This window comes from Cygnus atratus, chromosome 1 (genome assembly GCF_013377495.2).
Source record: "Cygnus atratus isolate AKBS03 ecotype Queensland, Australia chromosome 1, CAtr_DNAZoo_HiC_assembly, whole genome shotgun sequence".
In the NCBI taxonomy this organism is placed as follows: domain Eukaryota; kingdom Metazoa; phylum Chordata; class Aves; order Anseriformes; family Anatidae; genus Cygnus; species Cygnus atratus.
In genome coordinates, this window is record NC_066362.1 from 94,924,087 (window position 1) to 94,947,594 (window position 23,508).

A 23,508-nucleotide genomic window follows, 5' to 3' on the forward strand; every position below is an offset into this window, starting at 1 on the left:
AAATTGATTCATAGAATCATTTAAGTTGGAAAAGACCTTTCCAGAATCCTCTCTAATCTTTATGAAATAAAACAATCTTATACATCAGGCATCTGAAGTAACTGGAATTCTTCATCTGTATAAATCTGGGGTTTACAACTAGAACTATTCCTTTTGCTTGCTTTGGCTTGTCCGACCAACGCAGGTTAACCACTGGGTATCTAGTAACATCAGTACCACAATCTAGTCCTGGAGCCCAAGCATGAGATTAAAGCAATCCAACAAATTCCCTAAGACTGTGGCATTGCTTCTGTAATACTGAGACCTCACTGCCAAAGCAACCCAGACTAAAAGGAGCCTGAGACTAGGCAATATGTTTGAGAGGATAAGACTATGGAAGATTCATGGCACAGAATATGACGAACCATGCAGTGAACAGGCTCCTCTGTCAGTAGGAAAGCCTCCATACCAAAAAGCAACTTGACAGTTCCAGGTTAAATGGATACATTTCTTCATTTTTCTTTTTTCTAAAGAAATTCATCATCACTCTTTTACACTCCAGATAAATAAAATGAGAAATAGAAGCTGGGAGTGGGGAAGGTGTCCTGGTTTCAGGTAGGACAGAGTTAATTTTCCTCCTAGTAGCTGGCAGGGTGCTGTTTTGGATTAGAATGAGAAGAGCGCTGATAACATGCTGATGTTTTAATTGTTGCAGAGCAGTGCTTACACCAAGCCAAGGACTTTTCAGCTTCTCGCTCTGTCCTGCTAGCGAGCAGGCTGGGGGTGCAGCAGGAGCTGGGAGGGGACAGACCCAGGACAGCTGACCCAAACTGGCCAAAGGGGTATTCCATACCATCTGACGTCATGCTGAACAATATATAGGGGTGGCTAGCCGGGGTGGGGGGCCGGCTGCTCGGGGATAGGCTGGGCATCGGTCAACGGGTGGTGAGCAATTGCATTGTGCATCACTTATTTCGTACACATTATTACTATTAATACTATTATTATTATTATTATTATTATTGTTATTATTTTGCCTGTCTTAATAAACTGTCTTTATCTCAACTCACAGGCTTCACTTTCCCGTTTCTCTCCCCCATCCCGGAGAGGGAGGGGGGAGGGTGAGCGAACGGCTGTGTGGTGTTTGGCTGCCAGCCGGGCTAAACCACAACAGAAGGGCGCTGGCAGAAGTCACAAGGAAAGAGCAAAGTTACTGCACAACATTTGAGCTTGTTGGGTCTTTCTGGTTAAAAGACATGTAATAGCTGTAGGACTTCTGTTGCAGGAAGGCAGTTCCAGAACATCTAATTTCCTGGAAGGCTCCAATATTTAGTACCCTGAAGCAGTGATTGCTGAAGCACATGTATGAAGAGGCTATGCTAAAAGGACCTATCTTTGCTCATATCCCTGTTTTTGTAAAGGTATTTCATAGCAGGGATTAGCTCAGTGTGGTAAGGAAAGCATCAGTCACTAGATGGTAAGACTTTTTTTTTAAAAGAATTAAAAGGCACCTTCCTGCTGAAACACTGGAAAATGTAACTACTTTGGTTAAAAAGAGCCATCTGAGAATTATCCTGGATTGACTCAGTTTTGAGCTTGGTGGAGCATTAACAGTCCACAAGAGAAAGGCTCCTTTGTAACTAAATCTGAATTGACACAGTCTGTCCTTCAATGGCTCTTCCCACAACCACTTCAATTTCCGTTCAAAAAATGTCTTCAGCAATTAATCAACTATTCTTCCTCCTGCAAAACGGCAGAAGAATCTACATCAGTGAATCGGTTTACATACCAACACTTCCAAGGATGCAAGCTGCATCACCTTCTTTTCAGTGTTCATATGTTCGTGCTGAGGTACTCTGTAATCAATGGCAGTCTTCAGCTTATAACACCCCATATTTTCCCGTGCTTCTTTAATGGCCTGAACATCTTTGGGATTCTCATAATCATCGCTAGGCTTGCTCTTGTATCTGGTAGGTACAAAGCAAAGATGAACTTTAAGACAGAAAGCATACAGATGGGGACAAAGCATACAGTACAAAACAGGGTCACTTCATACCTCCTGATGCATGCAGAATGGCTTGGGAGGATCAAGAAAGTATCACATACCTCTTTCAGAAAACAGTGACTACTTTGGAAAGGATATCCTTGCACATTTGAAAGAAAACTTCAGACATTTCCCTCCCTCCCCTCCAAAAAAGCACACTAGTAGGTAATGGCCTTCATGTGTAACTAAATTAACCTACAACTGTTGCAGCATCTGGTATATCTGGTGCTGGTAGGGGTAACTGAAGAGGTTGACTGTGATGGTCTAGGTGTCCCTAAATCATGATTGATTTAGATACCCTCTTAATCCCTATATGAAGATGCAGCCACTTAGCTAAATTCAAGTTGTTTAATGTTTTAGAAGAACCATGGAAACTTAAAAGCTTTTAATTGTCTCTTGAAACTCTGAGGTACACAAAGCCTCATGTATTTTAATTTCACCCATTAGGAATATAAGAAACTAGGCAGAGATTTGATAGTGCCATGTAACAGCTAAATAGGATCACTTGACCTCAGACAAGAAGCAAAACTAAAAGGGCACAGAGTCCAATTAAAGACTCACAGTTTTTCCCACTCCGCATTCCTCTTCATTATCTTAGCTTTCATCTCATTGGATTTCTCAGCAATTCTTCTGATTTGCTCACGTTTGCTTTCTATAAAATGTGCCGTTGGCTTTCGGACCTCTGACTTCAGCTTTTCAGCCTCCCCCTCAAAAATTCTAGCATCTGAACCAAAAAATAACCATGTGAAGATGTAAATACCATGCAACACAGTACAATCTTAACTACTGGAAACCCCCAAGACATCTTTTGTAAAGCAGGTGTTAACCAGGATAGTTTCACTTTAGTGGATGTTCTGAACATATTCAGGTTCTTTGAATCGGCTCTTAGTCGAGTTCTACCCACAGTTTTGACAGATGATTGCTGACATTGCATTAAATGTGGAAAACTATGTACATATGTTACAAGTATGTAGGTACTAAAAAACATAACAGTTATATTTCTTTACCCATACCTGGAGGAATTATCATTTCTTTAGCCTGGACTCAGGAAAACAAACTGAGATGAAAGACAAAAGCATATTACTGGTAATCTGTAAAAGCCCATCATCAGCCCTATGCTTACGCTTTGTCTCTCTGATGGTCTCCTTTTTTTCCATCTTTTTCCATGCCCGCTTAAGTACTGTCTTCCTCCAAGACGGATGTTCCTTATCTTGGCAGTACTTCTCAGAGAGTGCTAGAAGTCTATAGGTGGAAATCTGATGATTGCTTTGAATAGCATGAACCACAACAGTGTCAAATTCCAGTGAGGACCAAAACCTGTAGAGCCAAATTAGACAAAACTGTCTGGTGTCAGTAGGTGCAACCTACCATTTTTCCTTCACCAAAAGGACCTGAGTAAAGCAATTTACTTTTTACATATATAATCATTACAAACAAATACAGTAACTACATAACAGCATGATGAAATCTGACACCATCTATTGTCTTTTATCTGATCTAGGAATAGAGATGCTCAAGAATAAATATAGTAACACTGCTCCCAATATCAAAACTTATACCAGGTTCTACATGAAAGTATCTTTCATTTTCCATGAGGGGCTGCTTAAAAATATGTTCATTCAATTCTCCTTTCCAGTTATACGCTCTCTGTGACTAAATGGTTGTTGTTATTGTGTATTATTTCTATTGTGCATTTATTTTTATGAATTCATCTTTTGCTATAAGAAGAGCAACCAAAAACGCACTTTGTACTTTAACTTGTGTTCTTGAGGAAGTTAATTTCATAACTTTAAACTGTATAGATAATATTGCGTTAAGAATGACATGAAAGTATTTGACAGACATGCAGCATACTTGAAAAACGGGAGTTTGTTTCATAGGTTGCGCTTCAAAGCTCCAGTAAGAATTCCTGGTTCTTACTGACATTTACTGGCAAAACCCAAGCAAACTTATTCTCCTCCCAACAAAAAAAAAAAAAAAGACCACTTTTCTTCTTAAAGAAGTAAATCAGAATTAAGCTATTTCCTTGATATGAACATCCGAATTTTGACCAAGAATTCAAAAGAAGCACACACAAAAATCAATGTATACTCTTGTGTATGTTTCAAATCAAGTAAGGACATAATCATAACAGAAGAATCTAAATATTTTTTATATGAGTGGAAAAAAAATATATATTTTTCCTTGTGGTAGGTACAAATCAGTAAATAATAAGCCCCGTGCAAGGTCAGTGGGAGAGGTAGAAGAAAAGAGGTACTTACCAATTTCGCAGTTTCTGCAGTCCAATCAAGTTTTTCTCATGTTCCCAAGCTAGTTCCTTTTCCACTAACTGGATTTTCTGTGCTGTCTGCCTATTCAGATCCTCAAAGATCCTATGATCCATCTCGTACTGCTGCAAAAACACAGAAAACCCAGCATCACATTATCTTGGCTGCTAGGTTTTGCTAAGAAATATTTTGGACCTGATGCCAGCATTTCATGCACATTGGCACAATTATTTATTTCAGGAGCTATTCAGATCTCCACAGAGAATCACGTTTTTCCCCCCCCCCCCATATGCTTCTTAAATGGCACAAATCATCAGCTATGATTTAGAAATCCTGGAAAATTATACAGTCAAGTGCATTAACCCATAGCACTAGACATCTTTGGCCCCAACACATAGGGCGGCAACATTTTTAAAAGGTACCTCTTATGGTAAATGACTTATGAAAAACAAACATACATCTCTGTGCAGCTGCATGTGCTTTGGCAACTCCTGATTCTTTTGAAGCAGAAAAAGAAACTCTTGTCTCAGAGCAGTTAACTCCTCTCTTTTCTTGCTTTTTTTGTCTTCAGCTTCCTTCATGATCCGTTCATACTCCTCTTTCTGCTTGACTTCCTCAATGCTGAAAATGCAAGAAGAAGGAAATGGTATTATCCCAATGGAATAGAGGAAAGATTAAAGTTTATGTAACCTTCTAGATTTCCTTGATGGACTTCAATTTCCAGTGAACTCAGCGGCCCTGAAGGTAACTTAGGAAGAAGCCCCTTGCTGTATATTTATACAGCCCTAACATAATGGGACTTTGACCTTGGCCTTGTGTTGTCTCTGTAGTCTCAACTTAAATAAGTCTCAGGGTACCATATTTGAATTACTTCCACAGAAAAGTAGAAGAAATTGAAAGAAAGTCTGACAAAACTTTGTGTGTAATGAGGAAATAATCCAAATTCAGCGCGATGACCTCTTCCCTTCTCTTAAAAAGAAAAAGGAGGTATGTGGTCTGAAGAAAAAGCTGTCAACAGTTGGATATCTCTTTCATCATTATCCAAGCATCTCTTACTTGTAGGCGTTGGGATCCTCAATGTCTTCAGTAGCTTTCTCCATCTCAAGACCACTCTGGAATAAAAATGTCTTGCCTTTAAACAAGCAATAATAGTTTCAACAGACAACAAAGCTTTTACAAACATTAAGACAGAATTTCCGTTGCCTCCCAGAAAAACAAAAGAACCCTTCATGATCAATATTGCTCTACTGGTCTTAAATACCAGCCTTTGATGTTTCAAGAACAAGAAAAAATTAAGTTGGCTTACATGTAAAAGAACAAATGAAGCTGAGTTCTTGGGGACGGAGAACAGAAATTCTATATCCTCCTCATCAACATTAACGCCTAAATCATTGTTTGTCCCAACTTCACTCTGTCCCATAACATCTTTGGTTCTCCACCCCACAGACCGAATTCTCTTGTCTCCTCTAACTGCCAGGCTGACAAGAGACATCATATCCTGGGCTAATTCCAAGTTACACGTGTAATTCATCTGGTTTGCTTCTGCTGACTGTGTAATGGGTTCACAATTATTAGCTGTGAGGAATGACAGATGGATGGACACTGCAGTCATACAAGCCCCATTTCCTTAGGAAATCATGCTCTAAGACAAGAGGGGGGCCTATCACCCTACAGTGAATACAGTGGTACTAAATTGATCTGTAATTTAACTCAATTAGTTTCAGAGGACTTGTATTTGATTCTCTAGGAATCTCATTAAGTTTAATGATGATGGAATTTTTAAAATCTTCCACATGACTTAAAACTAGAATAGATACTTAATGAAGATTTACTTTGATAAGGAAAAAACTCTATTAGGGTGGTCATTAAGCAGCATTGCTAGCCTGCACAATAGCAATTAACTGTAAAGATCTTTATATAGAGCTACTTACATATTCAAAATGATAAAACTGCATGTATGCTTTATAATTGTATATTAATTATTACTTGTAATACAGGAGCTAGCAAGGTTCTGATACCACAGGTTTCCATCATTCACTTAGTTTAAGAAAATACTTTGGAGTCTACTCCTAGTGTTATATATTCTTGCGATACTGGTAAAGAATTCCAACTGGCCATGAACAACTTAACCAAATTACTAAAATCCCAATTTCCTCTGTCTCCCTCACTATGCATCTTTCAAAAACTAGCTACTGACTAATATTAAAAATATTTAAAAGATGCATTTGTTTTATGCTGACGCTTTAAAATTTTAACTGTACCAAATGTATAACCAATACAAATTTCATTGCACATAATAGTACTTCTTTACTCAACAGATCTCATTACTTTTTTCAAGTTAGATAGGTTTCATTGAGGCACTCAAGAGGTTTTTTTAGTTATGTGTGTAATTTTGGATAGTTCAATAAATTCCGAACATGCTATGGTGGGGGAACTAACATCTGTCTTCTTGTGTATTATCAGTAGAACTGTTACCAAGTTCCAGTGTCTACTGTTCAGACACACTAACGTTAAAGAGCTGCACTGTGATTACAGGACACCTGTAAAATCATTACTGCTAGAACTTTACAAGACTGAAAGAGGAATAGTATCATCGTCATGCTCCGCTATTTTGCAAATTAGAAAAAATCCAACTTTTGAATTGTACAATAAATGGTACCAAAAGCATTGAGAAACTATACATTTGGCATTCTCCAATGTTATTTCTAGAATCCCCATCCAGAGCAGAATCATACTCTACTGGAATAAAATCAAAGATGGGTATTAAGTTTGCCAAATCCTTGTGGTACTTCCATCCTAGGTATGCCTATGATTATACTTTTGAGCGAGAAAAAGATAGTACAATATGATATATGAACCACACACACTATGTGTATTTGGAGGAAAACACAAAACATCGAAAAGGAGCAATGCAGTCATATTGCCTGTTCATTAGGGAATGTTTTGCAATAACTCTTCTTCCAAATTGTTTGGGAAATCTCTGCTTTTGCTATGAAAGATCTATGATGTCAAATAATTGAACTGGATTTTGGCCATATGCAGTAGTTTCATAGCAAATAGACCTAATTCAGTGAAAGAAGGTGGCACGTTATGTATGTATTCAGATTTGTTCTAAAATCAGAGCTATAATTCTCCATATGATAAAAACGAGAGTTTGGGGGATGTTCATTTAGTGACTTACCCTAGGAGAGGGGATTTTGGCTTTTAGCTCTTTGTGAACATCCTCTGGAGACAAGATGTTGAAGGTAAAAATGTTTCCATCTCCACCACAGGTAATCAGAAACCTATCATCATAACTAGAACAGATCCCCCGGATCTGGCCATAATCATTGTCGTGTACATTGAAGGACCAGTAATCCTTCAGGGTATTTGCCGAGAGGTCTTCATCTTGGAGAGCATAAACCCGCAGTGCTCCATTCTGCATCCCACAGAACATCAATAGTCTGCTGGTACTGTCAGATAAGCAACCAGAAACAATAATAGAAGATAACTTGCAACAACGAAGGCCACAACTCAAAACATGATGCTTCTAAAGAAGAGCTAATCTAGCTGACTGAATGTAGACTTTCCAACTTTTGCTTTGGGGTTGCAAAGTATTTGGACCATCTAAAGTATGTATGGTACTACTGCAGCCTTTTTCCCAGCTGTTTGCTCAGTAATGTTCTAGCATCTACTGAGTATCGCAGAACTGGTCTCAGCCCTGAATTGGACAGTGTAGAAGACACCAAGTTTAGAGATAAAAAAAACAGTTTTCCCTCCCCAGTCCTCATCTAGTAGGGATAGTGGCCAATTGAAATGCAGCCATCTGTGGATAAAAGTCTGAATTAAACCTGCCTCCTTAGAAGCAATTCATGCCTAGCCTTACAGGGAACCCTAACATTAGGAGTCTGAAAATAACTCACTCTTTCCATTTGTACAGTTCACAGAATGTCCTGAGAAGCCTGTACTCTTTGGACAAGAGAGATGGACTGATCCCTCCATGTTCTCCTCAAAGACTAACTGTGTCCTCTCTTTGCTAGTTAGCGAAGAGAACCAGTGGTCTGGTGATCATAATTTGCAATCCAATTAAAAGAGTAGCAGAGACTTCTGATGGTTCTTCTGGAGATCTTCAAGCTAGGATGTGTAAGCCTTAATCAATACTTAATTAGAAATCAGCCATTTTCATCTTGAAGAGCTTTTAAAGATACTCTGCCAGATACACTGTCCAACTGTGTCCATCGTGAATTTTAAATGAAACTCTGAGGAACCAGGGAGAGTTCCTGTGTACTATAACTGATCCACAATTAAAAAGGAACAAAGCAGTGTACCCTTCTCCTTTCCAAGTTCAGTATCATCAAGCTTTGTAACAAAGCTATCTGTTACACTAAATTGTTTTACCAGAAGGAGATCCGGTGGATGGGATTGTCGTCAGTGTCCTCAATAGGAATAACTTCAAAGGGTTCATCATGCCTCTGTTCAGGGTCTTCTTGGTGCTGATTTGAGGAGAATGCACAATGATAGAGGAAACCTGAGTCATATCCACCCTGAAGAGAAGGACCATAAAGAAGTGTTGATAAAAGAATGCTGACGCAGCTGACCAGGTAAATGCAATCTTCTAAATACTTTTTCCTTTCTTAAGTATCTACTGTAGATTAAGAAATGTTACTTCCAAACAACTAAAGATCCTGTTTACCCATAGAGAAAATCTATAATGATCACTGGCAATACAAACCATCCTACCAATATGTTAAATTCTACCTTCTGCTAGTGAGGAAACAGGTTAGCCTTTGTGCCCAATTCAGGCATCACAGAGAATAGTACCTATTTGAAATTTACTGAGTTTTTTGAAATTTATCTGAGCTGGAGTGGCACTACTGATTTAATTCAAAAACATCACTGAAAACATCAACTACAACAGGAATTCCATGTCCTAGAGATGGCAAGTTTCAAATGAGTTTTCTCAGATACCCAAATGTGAGGGGAAGGTTGCCACATCTTGCAATCCCACCAATATGAAATAAAGATTGATTTACCAAGGAAAGCCAAAATTTCCCTGGTGCTGAATAAAACCCACAGAGAATGGGACTGGGCTCCTCTGGTATGTACAGAGGTGGCAATGGCTCTTCTTCTTCAGGTTCCTCTTCAGGTTCTTCTTTTATGTCCTTTCCCATCTCCTGTTGCTGCTTTATCCATTCAAGCTTTGCTTTCTTCTTCTCCTGCTTTTTTTTTTCTCTCAGTGCAATCTCCTCTTCCAGCTGTTACAACAAGCAGTGAAACACAGAGACATGAAACTGACTGGAGGAATCTAATAAATGAAATCCAGGAAGATCCTGGCATTATATACGCAGAATATCCAAAAAAATCTCTTTTCCTTCAAATAAGCAGAGATTAACCAGACTTCATGGGAATCTCCAGTAGAAATGCCCACTTCTCTTCTCCGAAGCATTTTAACTCATAGTCCTCAGAAACAGAAACTATTCTCATGCCTTTAAAAATCTACTGCTATATGGACTCTGCAGCTTATGCAACGTATTTCAGTGCTTCACCACCCTTACTGTTAAATAGCTTTCCTTACATTTTATCTAACATATCCTTGTTGCAGCTTATTAATTATTTTTCTATTCCCAGAGGGAAAAAAAAAAGGACAATTAATACTCTTTCTCTCTGTAGAAGCCCTTTCTATTTTTAAAAAGACTTAGTGTCTGCCAACAATGTTACTCAACTTGGACCAAAAAGCTAGTTCTTATTCAGAAATACATAGCTTTCAACACTGAAGGTTCATTTTTCACACTAAAAAATGCCCCTCTTAAGTTATAACAACATAAAAAAATCAGAAATATATAACTGCCCAAAAAAAAAAAAAAAAAAGATCTAATGTTTGCCTCAAAGCGACCACATGGGTGTTTTATGACTACTCAGAGGGATTTCCTACAAGGCTACCATCAACCACAAGAAATATACTTTTTCTGAAAATTACCAAAATGAAAATATTTTAAAAACTGTTGTGCTAACTTCACTTTCACTAATGTTATCTTCTAATTCCTATAGAAATGCACATCATGCTTTCAGTTTTCTACTTGAATAAACGAACAGTAACTTGTAAATCCAAATGTTGTAACGCAGCCACAGATGGACTCTACCTTGCCTTCCTCTCTAAGAAGCTTAGCAAAAATCGTATGCTTTAATACAGGGAGTAGAAACTTTTTAAGGTAGTTTTGTCCTCTGAACATGAAACTCCTCCACAGGAGAGTACTTTACCTTGATTCGGGATTTAATACTATAAAAATGAAAGTACTGTGTTGGCAGGTTTTTGATTTGGTAGGTGGATGCTGTATCCTGTTCCTCAGGGACAGGGGCAGGAACCTGGAGAACAAAGCCATTCTCACAAAGGATGAGCAGCATGCTCTCCACCTGTACAAAAACACATAAAATACAAGTATGGGGCAGGTGTACAAATGGAATTGGGAGAAAGGGGAAAAAGTCAGTAGATGAACAGGCACAAAACCAAGCTCCAGCCAGGAGGCATTAACTCTTAACTGTGCTGTCATTTAAGTGGACACTTCTAAATGGATGCTAGAAATCAGTGACCCTCTCATATACTGTGTATCGCAAGCAAAGTTAAGGAATTGAAGTCCTTGCCATTTACAAAACAGCTATCATTCTGACACCATCTAGCTAGGAAGCATCATGATGATATTTTGGGATTTTGGTTAAATTGAAGGGTAGATCTGACCCACAAGTTAGGAGGTGAGATTTTATTTTGGTAATTGCTTGAAAATTTGTATGTTTCTATACTACCTAAATCTCTTAATACCTTCAAGACTGGGCTGGGAATCTTGCCAGATGCTATTTAGCTTTGAGTTTGTTTGTTTGTTTTTTAATTGCTGGTACCTGTCAGGTCCCTTAAAATGCCAAGTAAGGAAGAATAGCCAAGGTGAAGGTAATAATTTTTTAGTTTTGAGAGTTTAAAAGGCAAGTCTTTATGTAGTTTCAATTTTCATAAGCTATCTGGAGAACAGAGAGTCTTATTTATCTGAACCATCACTAAAAATGTGCAGAGGGGGGTATATTAGAGTTGCTATGGAAACCGTAGCTAGGAATGATATGGTTCTTGTATAAAATTTCAGCCTTACAAACGCATTCATTAGATTTATAGTCTTTAATTACCATGGTGCTTATTTTAAAGAGGAAAAAAAAATACTCAGATGCTTTAATCATGTTCAGCCAGCGTTCATAACCAGCAGCGGAGACCTAATACCAATAAACACAATTACTCAGAGGAATCTGAAAAAATCAAACACACGTTGTGTGATTTTTAGTAGTAGGGAGTATCTTGTCCTCAAGGAAAGGACCCAAAATGTCAATGTCAGACCAAGATCTATCATTTCTATAGTAAGACAGAGTTCATACCAGCAAGAGTTCTTTCGCCAGCACAGTTTTTATCTGTTCTCGCAAACAAGCAATAGCTAAGTTTGCTGCTGCACACCATTTTAATGCATCCTGGTGGCCACTTTGTCAGTATTAAATACAATGAACTATCTCCCTTCTAGATAAGATTACTGGATTGACAAAAAAAATTCACAAGTTACTCTAACCTCATCAGACTTTTAAAATAAGTATTAGCAAGAATCTATTTGAGTATGTCACTGAACAACTTCAAATACAGAGCATAAGTTCTGAGAAATACCCAGAAGTTTTCTGAAAGCTTTGTCTGCAATTGCAAATGCCTGTTTTAATATCAGCAAGAGGCACGGGCAATAATACTCAAGTAATGCTTTTCTCAAAAAAAAAAAAAAAAAAATTCCAAAAGTTAAGGCACTTGTCAGCTCAAGGCAGGGACTCAAAACACTGACCAAAATTCTGTGGTTTACATATGTTTCTGCTCTTGATTATCCAAAGACCAAAATATGTCCAAATTAACTGAATCAGACATACAGCTACACAGGATCTATCTCATTCTGAAGCAGCATGCAAAACAAAGCAGCAAAACATCTTCTGCACTGTCTATAGAGAACATGGCTAGAGTGATAGATCTTTGTCTGTTTTCATTGGAAGTTCTTTTCAAAATGACATTCTGACACGGAAGGGAAGGAAAAAAAACAAACATGCATTACTCACATGAGAAGGTGGAGACCACTGTAACGCCTGCACAGGCCCGGAGACACGGATGAATCCAATTGGCTCGTATTTGTCTTCAACAGCAAAAAAGAAAACTGTTTTGTCTTTACTCTGATGAAAAAAGAAAAAAGAAAAAAAGAGATAATGACTGAATGAAAGCTGACCAAAAAATCTGTAGTACTGTGTGAAATAATACTTCAGATGTTTTGTGGCTAGACACGGGGACCTACAAGTGCCTTGGAACTTAGAATTGGATTTCCATGGTGATTACAGTAGGAAGGGGAATAAAAATCCTGCTCATCTTCCTCCAGGGCCCTGACTGCACTCATAGGCTTTAATCACTGTGATGTGCCTCTGCTGGCTTCTCCATCCATGCATGTTCTGCCCATTGCCCCAGGAGCTCACCTAAAGCTTGGGCCCAGGTCCGGCCCTGGCATGAGCTATGTCATAGCCATGCCTGTTTCCAGCCCGGTATCCTGCTGTCCCCAAGCAGTACTCTGCATTTCCTCCTTTGATTTCTGATGTGGCTTGTTACCTTACCTTTGACTCGTGGATGTTGGACTGTTGGTGGAAGTGTTTGCTGTCACCAGCCCTGCTCTGCTCACCCAGCTCAGGCCCTGTGGGACCATGCCCTGTGTTGGGGCACTGCCTTTGCTTGTCTTGAAGCCACCATAGTGGAACAGCCCCACTGTTGCTGCTCCCAGAAAACCCTCATATTAGGAATGGCTCTCTGAAGTATTCACTGAGTTGTTCTCTTCACCTTCTGCTTTCATTTATATTTCTCTCATCTGAGTATCACATATATTTACTGTGCAATGTTGTCATGCACCTGTTCGTTACAGAGGTGATTTGTAAGACATGACAGCACAGGCTGATCTCAGATACTAAGAAAATCCATAACTGGTGCACAGGATGAAGCACGGCAGCTTGAATTTTGCACTAAATGAAATACATGGCAATCAAGGAATATGAAACTGCAACTGAACTGCTAATGGCTGAAGGCCAGCTTTTTAAAAGAGATACCCCACTGACTAGAAGTCATTTCAAAGCCTAGCAGGCACACTGACAACCTGATCGGTCAACCGTGCTGTAATGCAAACCAGTGTTGGGTAGCAGCTGGAGTGCTGCCAAGGTGGTGTACGAATGAACTTGCTTTTACTAAATCCAAGATACTACTAAACTAATTCCAAAATAAGCCAAATGCATCTTCAAAATGGATTACAGAATTCATACTAAACAGTCTAGTAATTCACAGAATGATGGTATGGATTGCATGGTTGGTTTCCTTCATATAACAAAGGTGTGTGCAAACAGATCCATCTCTTCCCCCAGCACTACAGAGAACTACAAGAAATGATCAACAGCAATAATGGAAGTATAGCGGCATTGTCAGTAACCAAACTTTGCCTTATTTCTTTAAATAATGTCTACATTTGTGGGCTAAAAAAATAACCAAATGAAGTAATACATACCCCTGTGGCAAGGACATCTCCATCTCGTTCATAAGCCAAGGCCGTAACTGCAGAAGTATGAGGTTTGAAAGCTTGTTTCAGATTCATCTCTGCGTTACCTATATTGGTCCGTCCTCTGAGAATAGCCAGTCCTTTGGGATCATAAATTTCAATTATGCGGACAACGCCATCTTCAAAGCCCACAGCAATTAGACCTCCTTTAGGATTTACCTTTGAGTGGAAGAAGGAAGGAAAAAAATCCCAATGTACATCAGTGAGTTTAGAATAAAAATCTGTGTCACGTATTTTGGTGTTAACCTGTAACTCACCTTACACAGACACAGCGTTAAAGCACAAAGAATATTCCATACATGGAAAATCTTGTTTATCCTTTCTAATATGCTACCATAAAGGGAGGGGGAAGACTAGGGGTGGAAGCAGGTTGTTTTAATTTTTATATATATATATATATATACACATTTTTTTTACTGATGACATGCCATTGGGACTGGCAATATCAGTGAGGATGTAGTTGCAATTTATGAGCAAAAGGTGTTTCATATTGATATACATATATATCAGTATCTTCTTCTTAAGCAGAAGAGTTGGAACTCAAAAAGAAATTATTATACTACCCTGAATATAATATTTGGCATTGAATGTGAGCACGATTTCTGAAGACATGAGGGCACAGGTTTCGTGACATCCAACAGGATCCCAGGATCCTTCTCTGCAGAACTGCTTTCCAGCTGGTAGGCCCCCAAGCAGTACTCATGTCTGTGGTATTCCTCCCCAGATGCAGGACTTTGCATTTTCCCTTGTTGAACTTCATGAGATTCCTCTCAGCCTGAATCCCCAGCCTGTCCAGGTTTCTCCAAAGGGCAGTACAGCTATCTGGTCTATTTATCTGGCCACTCCTTTCCAGTTTTGTATCATCCGCAAACATACTGAAGGTGCACTCTGTCCCAGCATCCAGGTCATTAATGAGGAGTATTGGTCCCTGTAATGACCCCTGGGGTACACAACTAGAGACTTGCTTCTAACTGGACTTTGTGCTGCTAATCACTACCCTCTGGGGCCTGGCCATTCAGGCAGTTTAAAATCCATGTCACTGTTCACTTACCTAATCTGCACTTTGCCAGCTTGCCTATGAGGATGTAACAGGATACAGGTGTTTCAAAACATGCGGGACAAAATTTTCTTAGCACAAATTTTCAAGTACATTCAAGCACTTTAAACTACGGGTACGTATCTAATGGGATTTTAAAAGAAGCTAGCTAGACTAAGTACTTCTGATTTTTTCAGCCTATGCTTAGTACTAACTTTTGTAAAACTGATCTGAATCAATTTTGTAATGTACAATTTATTGTGGTGATCAGCTTACCCCTTGAATGTAGAGGTCATCACCTAATAGCATCCCTGCAGGTCTGCATGACAAGAATTATAGTCACAAGACTGTAATGATGACTACCCTTGCCTCGGAAATTCAAGTAAAGCACTCTCCTCCATAAATTTGCTTTCAACAAAGCTGCCAGGCTTGCTATGTTTCCTTAAGAACATAACTAGACACTACTTTAATTAAAATTAGCAAATATGTCTAAAACTGATAGACCCCACACTCTACAAATGATCAGTTCTGGTGACATTTTTTTATGATTAATCTCCAAATGTTTGTGGATTGTCTGTGCTGTCATTTTGAAATGTGTTAACTAACTCATTTTAATTGACAATTACTTGGCTTGGATTAAATAGAAGCTGTTAGCCTATAAACTATCATTTCTTCCTGGACTGCATACAGAGATCTGATTTTAAAAGCTCACAAAGACACAAAGTTGGATACACGACAATCCACAGTAAAGTCAAACTGTGCATATATATACTGTATATATACATACTACTACAAAAGCTTATGCACACATGCTACTACAGTAAATTCCAGCATGGTCTAAACAGTAACTTCTTTAAGGTTTTATATTGTGAGCACCTTTCTTTATGCTTGCAGGCTCATAGGCCCTTTATGATTTTTTCTTTACACACACAAAAGAAAAAACTTACAACACGAGGTGCCCATGTCAGTGCTGTTCCTCCTTGTTTAAACTGAATTTCACTCAGCTGCCTGTTGCTGATGAAATCATAGATACGCACTGACCCTGTGTGGAAAGGAAACAATAGGAATTTATTTCTTGCAGTGTCATTTCCATTTTAAGATTCATGGTGAAACGTCTATTTATTTGAATGAAAAGCGGGATGGAAAGTTATTAATTTTTCTCTTTGAGTACCAAACGTCCATCTGGAAAGACATTCCTGGTGGTTACAGAGTACCACAGCTATCATGGTGCTCATCAACAAAACATAGCTTTCTTCACTCTTTAGCTTACACACTCCCGTGAGTTGTCACGGCTGAGGGGTGTAATAAGTAGTCCCATGCTGACCACCATGTGCAATTTTTGAGTAATCACAGAACTGTGGCCTAATCTAAGGGAAATCTGTACTGTCAACATAGGAAAAGATGATACACTAATAGCTGGAATTGCCTAAGGAGCAAAATATTTAAATGGATGAAAATGGGAGGTTGTCCAAAAAAATCCATTTTCATCAAAGGTGAAATTAACAGATTGGTAGATACATATATTGGTCTGCATAAAATTCCATTCCAGATGGCATATATCCTAAGTATCATTTGCTCAACTGGTACAAGTTTGTCTTCAGGCTAGAAGTGCATATATATTGTATAACACAGGCAAACGACAAGATACGGCTGACAAGAATTGAGTTAAAGACCTTGTAGCGTTTTCTGAGCAGCATGAATGACATTGTTAATGCTCTGGCCTGTGGTTCTTCTTTCAAACCATGGTAAGCTAACAGTAAGAAGCCTAAATAGCTGTATCTATATAAGTTAAATTAATGTCTGTAATTACACATTAGCTGTTGTTGAGAGCAAGATAGTTATTGCATTTTCTAAGAAAGCCATAAATATTACTATTCATAACAACTTACACAATACTAGAAATGTATGTAGTTTCTTATAAAATAAAGATCCCAACACTTATCAATCCAGAAGCTTCAATACAAATGCTGTTATTCAATACAAATGTCATCTTTCCAGCTGTTCCTTCAAAACAAACAGAATTTACAGAGCTTCCCATTAAAAATTTCTCTCGTTAATATCCCAGGCTTATAAGATTAAGCATTCCCAGTGTATTATTTCAAAACTTTGATGATTTGTCTTAACTGTAAAAGAACTGATCCAAGAATAACAGTTGATGGTAAATTGACTTTTCAAGAGCAAATACACAACTTCAATTCAAAACAGAGTAGTTCCAAGCATAGCATCATTGCTCTGCAAAAACAATGATGACAGTGGTATCAGAGGAAAGGAATTACTTACGATCGAGAGCAGTGGTGGCCATAAGGTATGTCACAGGAGAGACACTCACAGCCTCAATCCTTCCGGAGTGAAAGGTATACAGGCACTCTGGATCACGGGTCTGCAGTGCAAAAGAGAAAACCTGAAATTCTGCTACGTGTTGGAGTTGCACTTATAAGTTATTACCAGCTGTACCTTTGGCAGGCATGAGTTCCTTGTTTAAAAAAGAATAAAATCAAATGTTCATAAGAAGATCATGAACAAATTAGTATAGGAACATTAAGCTGTTTCAAAATGCCATCATTTTCTATGTGTAAATAAGGGGAAATACAGGAAAACCACTTTCATTAAGTGGTTTCAGACCTGAAATGAATATTTTCAGTACAGAGTTGTTGCTCTAAAGGCAAAGAAAATGCTCCCAGTCCTAGGCTTATACTGCCTTGGAAATCTTTTCATCATCCAAGGAATTGTAGTTTTTGTCATGTATCTTTTACATTAATTTTTATATCATGTTTTATACATCTTTTTTTACCATGAAATTCTTGGAACATTATTTATCTGTTAGCCCAGAACTTTATTCCAATCAAAGGGAAAATTCCAATTTACTTCAGCGTATTCTGGAGCAAAAACTAAATGCCCCCATTTTACCTTTGTCATTTCTTTCATCATCAAAAACATCTCCAGCAGTAATACTTGTAGCCAACTGGATAAAACATATCAAGTGCACTTCATCTTCTCGTTGTTTTTCCTAATTCTTCATGTCATTTACAGGCAACAGTAATGACTCTTTTAAATACACCTAACTAGATAGGGTATGTAAGTACTCCTTGAACTCACTTCCTGCACTCATACAACTCATTTCCAGCTTATGAAAATAAAATTCCTTTATGATAAATTTTAGTTGCCAAATTCAAATTAAGGAAGCAAAAATCAATAATGACTTTTGATAATCCTGCACAATCATTATAGTCAATAATGTTATGAAAATATTTTTTAAAGAAGAAAGATCTTATCAATGCTAAAATTTCCAGCTGTGCTGGAAACACAAACTTCATTGTAGATGAATCCCATATAATTAAATGAAGTAACTGCAAGGGAATTGAAATAAATCAGAAGAAAAAAACAAAAATGAACTTACCATATTTGAAAAAGTCAAATCTAGCTTCCAGATTGCTCCATTGGCATCCTGAAGAAGCAAAACCAAAACATGTAACCTAAATATTTTCAAACTCAACATGGAAGGAAAATTGCCCACAAGGACTCCTTAAAAGTTCCTCGATGATTATCATTGTGAAACTGAAATGACAGAAGGCAGTGCTATTGGTCCTATCAGTCCTCTCCATCAGTTCAGGATAATAGATTTTGACATTCTCCTACACTTATGCAGCTCTGGCTCTGCAAGTCATAGTCTCACATGTTACCAAGATCGAAATCTACAGAAAAGAGATATACTGACCTGTAAGGTACTCCTGCTATAACCAAGCATTACTTCTCTCATTCTGTGTTTCTCCACAGGGCTGTACGTACTTGAGTGTATTTTACCTGAGCATACCAAATGGGCTGTCCACTGTCATGAACTTTTGACATGAAATTCAGACTGACGTTCCTGCCAATGTGAAGTTCATTCATAGGCTCCACCTCCAATAACCCTGTGTCATCCACAGAATCAGCAGCATCTATTGTCTCAAAATTCCACACCTTCATGGAATGAAAAAAAAATGGGAAAAAAAAGAGGCTGGGTTTTTATTAGGTCAGATTATGTTTTCATATACAATTAATATGGAAATTCAAAATAATAAGAAACCAGGGGAGGGTAGAATCTATAGGTGAAGATGACACCTGTCACATATGCCTCGCTGTTCTGAGTCTAACCTAAAACAGTGAGAATCAGCAAATATTATCTCATACAATTGGGTGCAATGTAAAGTATATGCAAAAGTTCCCTCTCCAATTCTGATATAACAATAGATTAAATACAGCCCTGGCACTGGCAGAACTATACGTGGCAACCTCAGAGCTACAGAAATTAAATGATATCTGACAGCTCAGAGCATTGCTCATACTGAGGCAGCATGGAAGAAAGAATGGGAAATCCAACGCATCCATGTTCTTCTCTGTGGTATAAATCAGTTGGCACCTTGGAATCAAGTGAATTTTCCTAATGGGCTAAGATTGATTTACGAAATACAACAACAACAAAAACAGGGTGTTTGGAACCTTGTGTTGTCTAGAATAGCTTCCTGATGATTATCTGGGTCTATAAAACATGAGCAGAAGACACGTCTTCCCTTAAAGAGCAAGTAAACAAGATAGCAAAATCCTTGACAATTGACAGATGAGATCAGAAACTGGTATAGATACATACACCATTTTGACCTTAATTTATAGGATTGTGTGTTAACTTCAGGATGCTCGATGCTTTTTCTTTTGATTGTTCCTCTAGTTCATTGCATGTATCTCTGAGGTTAAATGAAATAGAAATTAACTAATAACTTTAATAACCTCAGCATTAAAATAATCAGAAAATTTATTTCAAGTATTGCCATAGTTTATCATTTGAAATAACACCAATGTATCACCAGGTCTGAAAATTATAAAGATTAACCAAAACAACATATGAAAAAAAGTGTTAGAATGCAGGGAAGCTTTTAGGGAATCACTGAAAATTATTTTGATTTATTTTAGTAGAAGGTGATTTATTTACCACTGTGAAACAGAAAATTTTGTGTAAACAATACTTGATTCAAACATTTACACTGGAGATGTGTCTGTATTCTGTTCTAAAAAAAAGCCATTCTCAGAAAGCAATTGTAATGCAAAAATGCCTCTATAAATGAGCTCCAGAAAAAATAAATAAATAAATAAATAACCTCCTGACCAAAATTTTGCACACCTAAAGGCAGAGCAAAAGAACTCACCCGAATGAAGCCATCTTGTCCAACAGTGGTAAGTTCTCCTTCGTCCAAAACTAACTGGGTGATAGGGCCAGTGTGACAAGGCTTGCGTCCAGCTCGACAGAGCTCTACTTTGATGAGGCCCCCTTCCCAAAGCAGCAAGTTGCCCCACTCAGCCCCTGAGATAACCTTCAATGCAGAGGAAGAGAAGCACTTAAGCAACTGCCCTTAACCATACAGAAATATATGCAAAAATATGGTTAACATTTGTGGCTTCCTTCTACAAAAGCATTAAATTAATAGCAATGTACAGATATTTCCAAGAGAAGGTGTAAAGGGAGACACGATTCACCTTTTTAGGAATATGACATCATTTACATGCACTGAAATGGTTGAGATTAGGGCTAACACACTTTATATTTCTGTACACTAAGGTTTTCACTATCCCATTAGAGAAGCCTCAGCTCTAAGCCAACAGAGATCTTTTGTCTGGGAATTACAATATTAACCGTACTTTTCAATTATTACAATGCAAGCATTTTCTTTGGCAAATTAATGTCAATATTAGCTTATCAGAGCAGTGCACTGAGGGTCTAATTCATATCACTTAGAAGCAAATAGTAATTCTCCAACTAACTCAGTAGACTTTATATCAAAACCTGAGAGGGAACATAAAATCAATTAAACTTGTTCTGACTTACCTTCCCATCAGGTAGCTCCACATACCCTATAATGTCAGTCACTGATGTTTTTCCAAACCTGCCCAAAGCTCCTTGCAACTTGAGACCACTGAATGTGAGAGCCATCTTCCAGAACCTGAGTATAGAAAACACATCCCTCTCTGATAAAAGGCTTCCTAGACATGCTCTTTACTCTCTCAGACATTATAATAATCTTACCAGGGATGCCGTTTTATGATGTTCATTTATTATTCTTTTTTTCACAGGAGACCTTGGGTTTTTCTTTTTAAAATGAGATATAACTTTGTAACCTCACAAACTTTTCCATATCCTACCTCTATGAAAAACCTGGGAGGAGGATTTGGCATGGGTAGAACGAAGACTAAGCTATTATTTAAAATAAGTGTAAAACACATAGCTATATCTTTCCTGATACAACCAATACATGTAATTATAATAACATCTATTATAGTCTTGCTATCTCCACTGTATGATGTTCAACTTTGTAAATCCAAGGGACTAAGTTCCTCGCTAAATTTCATACAAGTACCACCATGCACTTGAGCATGACTGCAAAATCTCAGTGAGCAAAAACTTTTATCATAGATCTTCAAAGCTATTCCTAATTAATTATATTATTTTAGCAGTATAAAAGATAGCTTTAAATTACTGCATTACAGAAAAAATAACATCTACAGCAAATAGGGATGGTGCAGGAGACATTACATTTAAGATAGGTGTTAGAAATTGGAATTTGAGCCCACATCTGTGTTAAGTGTCATGTATATCTCTGTTACAAAGCTATATCAGAGTTTATTCATAGCATTTTAGCTCAAAAGAAAGTTTATAAGAGAGTTTGTTTTGTCAGATTTCCATAAATAATATATTCTAAACCACTTCCATTCTTGGTCTAAATAAGTGATTTCTTGTTTCAGACCCACCTTGCAACCAAAATATAGAGCACATCTCAGGTTTTGATCTGAATCCTCTATAAAATTCAGAGAAATTTTATAAAAGTATCATTTCTATTACAATAGCATCCAAGTCATATCTTAAGTCACTGCTGTTTTAACAATGAACTTTGGATAAACACAGAGCACAAAGCTAGTCCCTGTCCCAAAAAGTTTAAAGCTCTCATTTATTATTTTATTACAAAAGAATCCATGAACTTACCAAAGGAGGCAGTGTATGGAAATAAACCATTTGTAAAGTTCGTTGTGAGTTTTTGATGGTATCAGTGGCTTTCTGATCCATGACATGGAAATCAGTTCTAATGTCTGCCCAAACAGCAGCTGAGTTCAATAAATCAAAGGTAGAAAGCCCAGATGGCAAAAGAGGCATGCATGCTACGTTAACAACTAGAAGACATGTATATATACATATTTTTGTATTAAGTCTCCCCAATACTTGTTGGAATTACAAAAATGGAGCCAGTAGAATAGATATTCAATGCTAAGCATCATCGACAGCAAAGGCGTTTAAAAGACTTCACTGGCTGAAGGACTTGCTTTTGTAACTGCAATAGGTAAAATAACATTCACTGCTGGTGAATGTTTGCTAACAATACATTCCTGCTAGTCATCATCTAGACATTATGACTTTAGAGTTGATATGTATTAATCACAATTGGCAAACCTACCTGATGTGTCCTACTCCCACTGTAGTTAGCTGTTCCTCGTTATCAGGAGAAAATGTGACCCTGTAAACATCCTGTGAAAAAGCTTTTGACCTTAACACAATCTTTTCTTGTTTCCAGTCCCAGATAGTCAACATGTAGTCAGGGCTGCTTCCAATACTAGCCAGCAAAGTGCCAGCATGGTTGAAATCGCCAAAAACATAGGCTTTCTCTGTTCCACCTGAAGAAATGTACAAGTCCCAATCCACACATGCATGGAAAAGAGGAAAAAACAATAGAAAAATATGTTTAAAAGGAGCTCAACGTTCACTGCAGTTTGTTGGTTTTTTTTCCACTACTTAATAGTTCTCAGTTGGTTATTTCTACTGAATAAAGGCTTTCTCCTGTCCAATAATGAAAAAGCTGGAAACTAGTGTTTCCTATTCTGCTGCGAAGTATCAAAGGGTTGTAATTCTTTCTAAACTTAAAGTGAACCACTACTCCATCTGCTGGGATCTATAAACGCTGGCCCATTTGTGTAAAATGAAAATAGTACTTTTTACACTACCTCGTAGTATTCTGTAGGGCCTCAGTGAAGGATAGTCGTAGATGATGAGGTTTGGTTTCTCTCCTTTTTCTCCTACTGCGAAGTACTGCTTAGTAGGGTGTGCCTTGAAAAAGCAAAAGTCCTGTTGCATGTTGTAAAGACATCTTTGTCTTTATTCTGCTAGTTAAGTTATTGTATTTGCTCACACATTAGTCAAAAGATATTGCTTTACATACTAGGTTACATTTTTCTGTATGTTTATCCTGAACAACTGCCAATCTATTGCTCAATACCAGAATAAAGTCACTATACAAACACAATGGTAAAACCATTATGCACACAAAATGGGATTATTGTGCATATACTGCAGAATCATGACAAACTGTGAAACTGTACAGTAATCTCCTTTATTATGCATCCTTTTGATATTTCTACCTCACTCAACCCACCAGCTGATTGTACCATGTGCATCATTTGGGTCAGCAGCCATCCATGTGGAAAGCTGCAGAAAAGACATCCTGAATTACGTTGTTCTGAAGATAGACAGATGTAGCATAATTTTCCAGA

At 37.8% G+C, this 23,508-nt stretch overlaps 1 protein-coding gene across 1 annotated transcript in view; it reads right to left on the reverse strand.

Moving 5' to 3' along the window:
* CFAP44 (cilia and flagella associated protein 44) overlaps nt 1-23,508 on the reverse strand; it is a 44,487-nt gene that overhangs the window by 13,540 nt on the left and 7,439 nt on the right. Inside the window, exons 6-25 of the mRNA XM_050711048.1 lie at nt 22,963-23,065; nt 22,419-22,635; nt 20,801-20,915; nt 20,124-20,288; nt 18,748-18,903; nt 18,344-18,391; nt 17,227-17,326; nt 15,894-15,988; nt 13,860-14,069; nt 12,388-12,498; nt 10,528-10,680; nt 9,303-9,524; nt 8,668-8,813; nt 7,472-7,742; nt 5,347-5,402; nt 4,749-4,911; nt 4,285-4,415; nt 3,143-3,340; nt 2,585-2,740; nt 1,769-1,946 (exon numbers count right to left, since the gene is read on the reverse strand). Of these exons, the coding sequence (XP_050567005.1) occupies nt 1,769-1,946; nt 2,585-2,740; nt 3,143-3,340; nt 4,285-4,415; nt 4,749-4,911; nt 5,347-5,402; nt 7,472-7,742; nt 8,668-8,813; nt 9,303-9,524; nt 10,528-10,680; nt 12,388-12,498; nt 13,860-14,069; nt 15,894-15,988; nt 17,227-17,326; nt 18,344-18,391; nt 18,748-18,903; nt 20,124-20,288; nt 20,801-20,915; nt 22,419-22,635; nt 22,963-23,065 (2,994 nt within the window). The remainder of the gene's footprint in view (nt 1-1,768; nt 1,947-2,584; nt 2,741-3,142; nt 3,341-4,284; nt 4,416-4,748; nt 4,912-5,346; nt 5,403-7,471; nt 7,743-8,667; nt 8,814-9,302; nt 9,525-10,527; nt 10,681-12,387; nt 12,499-13,859; nt 14,070-15,893; nt 15,989-17,226; nt 17,327-18,343; nt 18,392-18,747; nt 18,904-20,123; nt 20,289-20,800; nt 20,916-22,418; nt 22,636-22,962; nt 23,066-23,508) is intronic.